Source organism: Pholcus phalangioides, unplaced genomic scaffold (genome assembly GCF_987345545.1).
Source record: "Pholcus phalangioides strain wild (caught in Gottingen) unplaced genomic scaffold, Ppha-v1.0 ptg000003l_1, whole genome shotgun sequence".
Taxonomy (NCBI): domain Eukaryota; kingdom Metazoa; phylum Arthropoda; class Arachnida; order Araneae; family Pholcidae; genus Pholcus; species Pholcus phalangioides.
In genome coordinates, this window is record NW_028301596.1 from 55019494 (window position 1) to 55031670 (window position 12177).

Here is a 12177-nt window from a genome sequence, read left to right on the forward strand (position 1 = left end):
CCAGAGAAGAAAACAAGAATATTATCTGATTGAATTTTAGACACGGCGATGGTGAGAGTCTCTCTCTCTCTCTTATTACGTTTGCGCCCGTGTATTTAGAACAGAATCATTCGGGCATCGCGAAATTCGGCAAAAGAAAGTTCTAGAAAACATTGATGAGGAGGGGAATAGCTTGCTTCTCCAACTACAGCCGCCCCCGGGGGCCCCCGTGCACGTGAGTCCGAAAAGCCCTTCAAGAACATTACAAGGACTGAGACTTCTTCGGTTGGCTAGTTTTCACTTAATAACGTGTCTTTTTAAGACTTTTCCACATCAAGACTCATTGATTATGTTTCGTCGATTGGTTTTTTTTGTTGCTGTTGTTAGTTATTCTACAATGTCCTTCCTGGTTTGTCGTCACGCGAATACAACTAAGAAGGAGGCTTAAAAAAATAGGGATTTTTGTTTTTTCTTTCTTTTCGGTTTAATTTATGCTTTGAGACAAATCAATTTGGTTCAATGGAACAGAAAGTGAAGATTGATTAAAAGTGTTGGTTACTTATGTTATTATGTGATCTTAACTGTTTTTCCCCTCTTTCAACATGTTGGAATTTGTCTGCATCTGTTGCGGGGATGGTTTTTTGTGTTGCCTACTAATTATTTCTAAATTTTCTTCTCCAGAGGAGAGATAATTGAAAGCGAACAAAAAAACCTACGTTGTTATACAGTGGAACTTCGGTTAACGAGCTTAATTCGTTCCGCCAACGTGCTCGTTATTCGAATCAAACTTCCCCATAGGAAATAATGGAGAGGGGTTTCGAGGACAGGGTGTCCGTATAAAAAGTTAGTTTTATATTTTAATAACTATGCGACCCCTTGCAACATGAATAACGTAACTGAGTTCTACACGTAATTTGGATGATTTTTCTAACTGGAAGTACACCTTTATGATCAACGGTTCACCAGTGAAATGCGTCAAGGGGAAAAATCATCTAATCACCCTGTAAATATCCTTTAATGAGGATCGATGTTTCCCGTACTGAGATAAAAGTTAAACGTGTTTTATATAACGCTGAGGTTCCAAAAACTTTACTTGTACACCCTTTCCTCCACACATTGATCACACCTATCGACATGGGTGAATCGGAATTCGCAGATTGTGGCCAAAAAACATTTCCTAAATAAGACTCCACCTCAGACATCCGTCCAAGAACTCTCAAGAACTCTCCATAATATGCTGCAACGTATCACAACTTTAAACTTCGGATTTAACATTGCCTAATTAATTAGTTGCCTCCTATTCGAATTTCACGCAACACATTTCAATGTTCACCATGATGAATCAGGGTTCAACAAATCTATTGGCCGACATGCCTGGGGGCATGTAGAAATTTCGACCGCGCATACAGACCACATTCCCGACGCGGGCATACAAAAAAGATAACAAAAAAATTCAAACATTTTCGTTTTTTTTTAATTTTCTTCTCATTGACGATGACGCAAGTGTTCTTACACACACATACGTGAAATTCTCCAGAAATCGTCTTCTTCAGAAATTCCTTTGGAAGCCATGATGCAAATGTGTGTATTCAGCGCATTTCGATATATTTTCACGGTCCCAACAATTAGCAGTCAACTACAATCAGGCTCAAAATGGAATCACATACTGCAACTGGGCTTTTCTCGAAAACCTCACTTCTAGTGGATTTGTATATCCTGATGGTATTCACGTAAAAATGGGAAAAACACTTCGTAGTTTGTATAAAAACAAGTAAAAATATATATACGTATTTTCAAAAAAAGTACATATTATGTGGGCCTATTATACTGCATATAAAGTGCCTGAAAGGGATAAAAATTCTACGATTGACTCTAAAGCCGTTAAAAGTTTTATTATATGCTTACAAAAAAATATCCATCAAGAAAATGTGGGGGCACCTGCTACCACCTATCAAATAAAAAGTAAACTATCTGTTATATATTTTTTAAAGTAAAGTTAGTGGTTAGTTTTAAACCGGTATGCAGCATGAAAACGAACAAAATATGTTATGATGCTATATATCTTCTTTATGCTTCTTACAGGTGTAAATTTCAAGCGCTAAAATACTGGTTAATAAGCTTTTTAGTTTTGAAGTACAAGATTTACATTGGTATGCTGAATAGCAGTGAAAAAAAAATTCTAGTTTTATGCTACATACAGTTCATTTTCATTTTACACAGGTTTGAAATCAACAAACATTTTATTTTCAGACATATGACAGATAGTTTTGATTTTATTCAATAGGTGACAGCAGGAGTCTCAGCTTAACGCAGTTTTTAGTATTTAGAATAGCAAAGTATATATATGAAATATCTACCGTAAACGCGGGCTACTTTGGCTCTGTTACCTATCGTTGGCCCAAAACGATAAAATAATAAAACGTATTGTAATTACTGCAAATATAATCATCTTTGGAACTAGTTTCTGTTAGGTAGCTGCTCTAAGCTAGGTAACTGAGTACATTGGTTAGTTCAACAAATGCCAACTAGAGACCGTTCAAGTATTACGTCAGCAGATTTTTAGGCATTTTTGACCCCCCCCCCCCACCCCCTCCTTTTCAGCAAAAGTCAGCAAAACGCTGACCCCATCCCTCCCTTGTGAGCAAAATTTTGTCAGCTCTGTTCTCTACCCCTAACACATATTAGGATCAGAGATGTACGCGGGGGAGGGAGGGGGAGACTCGTGCCCTATCCCAGATTTGCTCCAGAGACATCTATCTCGGACGTACGTCGCATACTGCAAGACACGCAACTCGAGTACGACTGCGTTAAGCTGAATACAAGGAACTCAAACAAGTATGCATCTTTTGTACTTACCACTGTCGATAGTAATTGGGATTCATTGAGTGATCCATTCCACTGGCCATCTGGTATACACATCAGAGAGTTTTTTGGTATTCCCAGATATCTTCTGGAGGATCCGGCTGGAGATTGTACTATGACGGAAGCATTGCCCGGTCAGAGGGACACCTCTAATCAACAATGACTGTACGGAGAAGAGTCATCGTCAATTACTTCAACAAATGAACACGCATCCGATTCTGAATCAAGAGTTACAGGTATATTCATGAACCCCAGAAGTATTGTGAATAAAATTGACGATTTGCGTTGCTGCATTCAGTCAAATGAGGTCGACATTCTGTGTATAGCAGAGACTTGGTTACATCAATCAGTTTCGTCTTCCTTGATATGTCTACCAGGATACGATATTTTTCGATACGACAGAGAAACTACTGCGGGAGGAGGTGTATGCATTATTATTCGAAGCAGCCTGAAACCTAAGCTGGTGAACGTGCATAATGGAAATCAAGATGTTGAGATAATATCGGTGGATATAAAAAGCGGAAATAGGAAGTGCAGGCTTATTACGGCGTACGTTCCACCAAATAAAGCATGTAATTTAGATCATTGGTGTGAGTTTTGTAGAGAACTAAGGCATTACTGCTCTGCGCGCTTTCCGGTGATTTTGGTCGGGGACTTCAACATGCGGGGAATCGATTGGATAAACGGGAGATTCTCGTCTGAACTGGAGTCACAGTTCATGTCAATATCAGCAGAACTAGGCCTTGTTCAGTTGGTCGATTTTCCCACGAAAGGGGAAAACTTCTTAGATCTTCTGTTTGCTACCCATCCTTCGGTGGTCTACGACGTATATGCACTTCCACCCTTCTGCAACAGCGATAATCCACCGCACTTGCCGATACACTTCTCATTGCATATTACAACAGGATTAGATTGCCGATCAACACTAAACTATCACAATGCAGATTATCCAAGATTATCAGCTATTGTAAAAGATCTGCAGAACCAAGTACTGGCTGGAACTATCTCAGCTGCGGATGCTTTGCCAGCTCTATTTCTGCGGTCTCGTGAACATGTTCCCCGTCAAATGAGATTTAGAAAAAAAGATAAGGTTTTACGAATGCTAAACAATAGGAAATTGCATGCTTGGCGTCAATATAGATCAATACCTAGTCAAACCACTAAAGAACAATACAAGGTCATGGCTAGGAACTATGCAAATTACGTCCAAGAGAAAGAGAGTTTACATCTCCTCAACCTCTGTAAAAATCGTGATCGGAACTTTTTCCACCGAGATGTCCGCAGTAGACTTCGTGTATCCCGGGACATACCAACGCTAACTGTGAATGGCACCACGATAACGGAAGATTATGAGAAAGCAAACGTTTTTGCGGACATATTTTCTGGTTCATATAATTTCAGTTGTTCCGGTTACGACTATCGTTATCAAGGCCTTATGAATGATCATCCCTTCTTTCGTGACATGTTCAGCACTCAGACGATAAAAGCCATTATTGCTTCCCTTCCTGGTCGATCATCTCCGGGTCCTGACGGAATACCCAGTTGTTTCTACAAACGTCTTTCAGACCCGATATCTTCTCTGCTTAGCTCCATCTTCACATCCTTCTATGACTACGGGTCTATCCCATGCTCTTGGAAATCTGCAGTTATTAGTCCAATTTATAAGAATAAAGGCTCCAGGGCAGATCCGAATAATTATCGCCCGATATCGTTAACCGATATATCCTGCAAAATTTTCGAGAGATGCATCGTCAATCAGTTACTTCCGTTTGCCGACGATATGGGCTTAATCCCCTCAGTTCAGTTTGGCTTCATTCCTGGCCGCTCCTTACCAGTGCAGCAGTTGATTTGTCATGATATATGGGAGAGTGCTATAGACTCTGGACAAGAGATTGATGTAATTTACGTCGATTTCCAAAAGGCATTTGATAAAGTAGACAGATTGCTACTACTGAGGAAGCTAGCTTGCATGGGGGTTCCGGATAAAGTTGTGAGGATAATTCAGGAACTGCTGTCAGACAGAGTTCATCAGGTTCGCGTAGCCAGCGTCATGTCTAGAGAATGTCAGGTGCCAAGCGGAGTTGTCCAGGGATCGGTGTTAGGCCCGATCTTATTTACTTTGTACACTTACGATATTACTCAGGCTGTGTCACCCATCTCTCTATTGCAATTCGCTGATGACGTGAAGTTATTCTCTCCAGTGGAAAACACTAGGGGCTTAAGAATTGCATGCCAACAACTTTTCCAGTGGAGTTGTCAGTATAAGCTACCTATTTCATCATCAAAAAGTGGATCAATGCATTTAGGTAGACGCACCGATCCTGAATATTACCAACTAGGTAATGAAACGTTACAGCAATTGGATACATGCGTGGATTTAGGTATTGCAATGAGCCGCATTCTGGATTTCACTGATCATTATCATGGCATAGTCTGCAAAGCTAATAGAATTTCATATATGTTACGTACGGCATACCGTAAGTGTGATGCGCATACGTTGTCATATGCTTTCTGTGTGTACGTTCGCCCGACCCTGGAGTTCTGTTCGCAAGTATGGAGCCCTTACAAAATCAAGGACATACAGCTCCTCGAAAAGCCACAGAGGTCGTTTACTAAACGAATAGCAGGCACGAGCGGTCTATATTATTGCCAGAGACTTCAATTTCTGGGTTTACACTCACTGGAATGGCGTAGAATCGCTGCAGATCTGAAGATGTGCTACAAACTAGTCCACCAAATTGTTTATCTACCATCGAGAGAGCCTTTCTTTGAGATCATAGACAGGCGAGTTAACCTACGTAGGCATCGCTTCCAAATAAGAGTACCAATGGCTAGAAGGGATTGTTTTTTCCACGGATATAGATGCCGTGTGGCAAGAATATGGAACAGTCTTCCATCAGAACTTGTATGTGCCTCCTACGCAAAATTTGCTTCCAATATTGGGGATTTCGACCTGGCTCCGTAAGCGAAGTGCTTCCCGTACTGACTATTATTATTATTTTTTTTTCTTTTCTTCCAGTATGTGCATTTCATGCCTTCTGGGGTTATTGTAAATAAATAAATGCGGAATATAATAATAATATAATAAATATTTTTAAATGCAAAAATTATTTTTTAAAAATTAAAATTTCAGAAGAAAATACCTTCATATGCTGTTCTAATTAATTTCTGTTAATCTCAATGCTATTTGAGGGCTAAGAACTCAAAATTTCTTTTTAAGAAATTCATTACGTCCCACCCTCTAAGCCAGCCATCTTCAACCTATTCCTCGATGGTGCTCCTCGAAGCACCAAGAATGTTCAGCGCTCGTGTCAGATTTCGCGCGTTCGCGGGCACTTGATCAACACTTCGATTAAACAGCCTGCAAAAATTTCATTCAAAGATTACAATTTTGCAGATTTCACGCATACCCATGTCAAAATTGCCTGGTAGTGCTCTTCGTTTGATGATGGGCATACGCAGCGATCGCCCATCGAGAAAGGTTGAAGACCCATGCTTTAAGTCATATATGCTAAACCCATGGCCTGCGTACGAAATGTAGTCTCACAGCCGATAAAACCTAATTTTGTAAAAATGAACTAAGCGGGACGCTTACATATCATTTAAGCGACCCGTGGCACATTTTCGGATCACTCGTGTAGGCACGTGGCATATTCACGTATCACTTGAGTGACCCGCGGCACAGTTCCAGAACACTTAAGTGGTCCGTGGCACACTTAGAAAACCCTTAAGTCGCATGCGACACAGTTTCAGAGCACTCAAGTGTCGGTAGTGCAGTTCTACACTACTCTCAAGTTACCCCGCAGCACATTCCTTGATTATTTAAGTGATCCGCGGCCCGTTCACAGATTACTTAACTGATGCGCGGCATAACTACGGATCAACTGAGTGACGCGCGGCTCAGTTCCACAGCACTTGAACGGCCTGCGACACATTTCTAGAGCACTTGAGTGGCCCGCAACACATTTCTAAACACTTCAGCTGTTCTGACACATTTCCAGATCAGTTCAAGGATCCGCGGAACATTTAGAGATCACTTAAGTGGCTGTGTTGTGTAGCTGTAGAGGACTTATCAAAAGAGAGAATGTTAGTTTATGTGCCCGAAAATTAGGGAAAAGTTTTCCTAGTTTTTTGGCACCCCGAGTAAGATACCATTAAGAATATTTCATATTTTCATGAAGGGTAGTTGATGACGTAACATCACCCCCCCCCCTGTCATCAAAAGTCAGCAAACCCAACCCCTAATCGATGCTGACGTAATACTTTAATGACCCCTTAGGCAGCAGTAGGGGTGTATATATATTTATACTTTGATTACACGTGGTTTCAACCCCCCCCCCGCCTTCTCAAATTTTCAACTGAATGAATGAACGCCAGGAGCTCTGCAACCCGGACTTATCCCGTGGCCGAGATCTCTTCCAGCCCGGCTTCGTGACAGAGTCTGGAACAAAGAGAGTGCACCTAACGGTCTGAGTGTGTAGCTAGTGTTGTGTCGGGTATTTCAGTGCTGCCATCTGTACTTCAAATGGTGAGTGAAGTGATTGAATATTTGTAACGTTGTAGGCCTGTTGCTGTCTGTGGAGAGACTTTTTAACGGGGAGATCGGCTCGCATTCGCGCCTTGAAGTTGGAAACCACAGAAAACCAACTTCAGCCGACCACCACTGTGGTGCCAGTGGGGTTCGAACCCGGATCCTCGTGATGCGAGTCCGTCACTATGACCACTCGACTTCCACAGCGACTCAAATTTTCAACTGTGAAGATTATAATCCCCCTTTTTTCAAGATAAGGTAAGCGCTTATAATTAGAAACACAATTTAATACTTCCAACTGCAGTATGATTTAAATTCCGTTCAATCTTTCCTGTTTTTCGAAAACATTAATTGGAAATTTAAGCTCTGGAAACCTGGAAAATGTGCACCTTACTTTGGCTCATCAAAATGTTGGGCCAAAGTAGGTCGTATTTTTGCAACCCTTGGTAATTTGTTTGTTACATAATTTTACATTGTGTCAAGGCCGTAGCGAGAGGGCGGACCAGGGTAGTCTGTTACTTAACACCCGAACTGTTGTAAAATGGCTGATATGTAGATAATAACAATGCTTAAGTCTAGTGTTCTACCAGTTTGGTCCCCCCCCCCCCCGAAATGCTAGTTGTCTTCCTCCGAAATACATTTCTGGCAACGGTCCTGCCATGTTATAATTATGTTTTTTTTCATGTCTTTCCTATTTGAAGTTATCGTTTCAGACTGGAAAGATGGTGTATAAATTGAAGCGGCAGCCTGTAAAACGAAGATATATGAAGACTACAGCAATGACCATCGTCGAAACTGCTTAGATGCTGTTAGATCTGGTGAGATGGCAAACTGCAAGCTGCAGAGCATTTTGAAATACTCCGAAGCACCATCAAAGACAGACTTAAGAATGCGTTTTCTGGCACACCGGGTCATCCCAAGGTTTTCAGTACCGAAGTTTTAGAAAAAGTAGAAGAAGCAAATACTATATATATATATATATACTCATGTGACTTTTCATATCTTTTTTGTAAATTTTGTATTTTCTCATATTTGCTTATTGACTTCTAAAGCTTGTTTATCGCAAAAATGTCGGGGAAACTGATGGTAAATTTTTGCCTATTAGGCCTACCATCATTAGAAAACTTTTTGCAGTTTGGAGCAATGTGGGAGGTTCCCCCTTGAGAACGACCTCCTCATTGATCCATAATTTTTTCCAATTTTTCAATCTCTTCTAATTTATTTTTATTTTACGTCTCCTCATTTTAGCTCTAATCTTATAATTTCGAGTTATGTGTATAAAGCTATCTTTTTGGCACTGTACTCTGACTTTTGAAATTTTTGAAATAAATCTGGTTTCTGTCAGTTGCTCTTTTGTAATTCTTGCTAATATATATATATACAAAGCCAAAAGAAGAAGTACAATCTCGAAACGAGAAAACAGATAACAATAGTTTCCAGGATTGGCGTTTGCTGTGGAAGAGAAAGGAGCTATGGTGGACTGTATGTGGAGCACATACCCAAAAGTTTTGGGAATGGCCCCCACGACAAAGACATTTTGTTTCATAACTGGAATGCATAAAAGAAGTAATTAAGCCCCCACCCCAAAGCCTGTTAAAAGAGGTTTTTTAATCAACAATTTGTAAGACATAAGATTGTTAAGTGAAAGTTAAAAGAAAAATGTAAATATTGCTATTTTTATATGTGATCAATACAATTCGAATTTTAAAGTTTCATTATGAGGCCAGGTTCAAGAAATGCCCTAGTTCTCCATTTAATGCGTTAAGATACGAAAAAAAGTCAAGTGGGCTAAAGTTAGGAACATGCAAGGGTAACTAACATTGGCCCAAAATTTTTTTATTTAATTGGCTCAAGTTAAATAAGTCCTTTTTTCGTTTACATATACATAATTTTAGATATCCTATCAATATAAAAAAAGGTTAACATAACTTAAATAACCGTAATAATATTCGGTTTATTGGAAAATGAATTTGAAAGTTTAAAAAAAGGGACCAAAGTTGCCCACGTTTACGGCACTCAAGTAAATCCAGCGATAATATTTTTATGGGAAATGCAAAATATTGATTCGGGGAGGTTGATTAGCCCCATTAAAATTTTTTTTCCACTAATATTGCAGCGTAGAATGAAGTCTAAAGCATAAATTTTTTTTTTTTTGTGAGGACGTCACTTTTATTTATCAATACAAGCGTTAACTTTGGTGATGGATTTTCTGAACGTTTCAAAAGGAAGAAGCAAATTATAAGGAGTTACTGATGAAGATTCTCAGAAATTTCAACTAATTTTTGTTTCCTCATTTATTTTAAAGAAATAATTTCAGATAAACTGGTGCTCATAAGAAAAATTTTAAAACTCATGGTCTTTTTTCTCAACATGTATTAAAAATTAGTTAAAATATACAGGGTGGTTATAGATAGACTGACGTTACTCAGACATGTAGCGCCCATTCTGATGGAGGTATTTTGATGAAACTTGGTACATAGGATATATGGACCGGGGGGGGGGGAAAGAAAGATTTAATAAAAAATAGTTTAACTTTTGACCACCAGGTGTAAAAGTGGAGCTTTTTATCTCAATTATATTTTTCTCACGGTCCAAATAACGGATAAAGAGTGTCCTGTAAATGCTAGTCCAGCCTTTATCTCATCAACCGTCCGTCGTAGATATGCAATTCCAATTTAAAAAATGCTCAAAAAGGCATTCAAAAATTAATCTGTACTAGTTTTGAGAGTGAAAATATACAGTAGTCACAAAATAAAAAACCTAATTTTTATAAGGTCCCCCTTTTCCCCTCTAACTTCCAGTTAGAAAGTTGTGGTTCTGTATCTCCTGAAGCCTACAGAAAAAATTCCATGTTTCTAAGTGCAATATTCGACAAGATACGTATTTGACTTCAAAAATCGGAGAAAAGTTATGAAAGAACAGCAAAAACTAAAGGACAACGCTTCTTTTTTTCATTTATGCTGTCCTTTCCTAACTTTCCTCGCATATTTTAATTCGAATATCTCAGCGAATATTGCAATTGGAAACTTGGAATATATATATATATATATATATAGATTTTTTTGACCCAAGAGAGATCGGGCAGCAACTTTAATAATCGGGTTTTTGAGAATAGGGTGGACGTATGGAAATTTAGATTTTTTTATTTATTTTGTTACTCACTGAATTTTCACTCTCAAAACTGGTGCAGGGTGATTTTTGAACGAATTTTGAACATTTTTTAAATTGGGATCATACCTCTGCGACGGGTGGTTGATGAGATATTGGCCGTATTAGCACTTACAGGGCACCCTGTATAGAAAGTTTCAATGAAATACGTCCACCACGTAGGTCGGACGTCGGAGTAGTGTCAATATGATTAAGTTGAGTAGTGTCAGTTACTCCGACCCATGTAATGCCCTTTAATGTGGACGTATTTCATTGAAACTTGGTATATACATTATTTGGACTATGGGAAAAATATAACTGCGGTAAAAAGCGCCACTTTTTCACCTGGCGGTCGAAACTTGCACTTTTTTAATCGAACCTTTCTTTACCCCCACGGTCTATATATCAAGTTTAATCAAACTACCTTCATCAGAATGAATGCTGCATACGTCTGAGTAGTGTCAGTTTAATTATAACCATCCTGCGCAAAAAATATTTAAATTTTTTTTTTGTTTTTAAATCCTGAGAGACTATAGTTTCCCAGTGAAATTTATTTCTAATATTCTACGTATAATACATTCTATCAACATCGTGATTCAAACACATTTTAAGACAAAAAAATGTTTGCTTAGGTATCTTGTATCATCCCTGACAGTTCGTATCAAAAATTTTGATTCACCCTGTATCAAACATTTTACAGACATGAAAGAAAAGTTATTTTGTCATTTTTAAAATTACATATTTTGCAACAGAGCGAACAACAAAAAAAAGATTTTTGTGATGAAGCTTATAAACTGTGTTTCAAGATGGCTTCCCATTCAGAAAACTTCAAATATAAAATAAATATATCTTTCATAACATGTGTATTCTTTTCTGTCTCTTTTCGAGAAAAACATATATGGTTTTTTTAGAGGGGGGTTTTATTCTTCGGAAACTCAAAAGTTTTCGTAAAATGCCTGTCGGAGAATATAAAGTTACGAAAGACAACACAAGAAGTATTTCCAAAAAGTTTACTTTTTTTTTTCCAGAATAGATAGACTTTGTATGGGTTTTGCTTTTTGAAAATAGACAAAAGGAGAGTTTTGAAATATTATCAAGGGTTATTTTTGTTAGCTTTTAAAAGACATTTTTGAGTCTATACTTTGCAATCAAAGTATGGGACTTGAAGTACAGCACTATCCTGGTTTCAAAACTACGATGAAAATTTCTACATTGTTGTCAGCCATAAGTACGGTTTTGGGTTTCGTTATGAATTTTTGCATGAACTTATATATAAATTGAACCAACCTTGTTATGAAACATACATACATCTTCTGTATGTGTGTGTGTTACCTATAAAATCTACAATTTTTGACCGATCTTAGTTAAATTTTTAATATGCAGTCTTAGGCCAGGATTACACTGTAAAAGTTTTGTAAAAGTGTTTTTATAAAACTTGAAAAAAACAACCAATAAACTGATCGGTTGCATTTGCTCGAATGTAACCGATCAGCTTATTCGTTGTATTTTTCAAGTTTTATACAAGCATTTTTACAAAACTTTTATAGTGTAATCCCGGCCTTACCCGCTTAAAAAAGATGTGAATGGTTCTAGCCCACAATATGCGATTAAGCGCGGTATTCGATTATGCGGAGAACAATTCACTTGCTGTTTAACAC

General features: G+C 38.3%; 1 protein-coding gene across 1 annotated transcript; it reads left to right on the plus strand.

The window, feature by feature from the left end:
• The first annotated feature begins 3085 nt into the window (after positions 1–3085).
• Positions 3086–8175, plus strand: LOC149088905 (uncharacterized). The gene is made up of 2 exons (XM_089252402.1): positions 3086–4486; positions 8074–8175. Exons 1-2 carry the CDS (start codon positions 3086–3088, stop codon positions 8173–8175), a joined length of 1503 nt encoding a protein of 500 aa, XP_089108528.1.
• The last annotated feature ends 4002 nt before the right edge of the window (positions 8176–12177 follow it).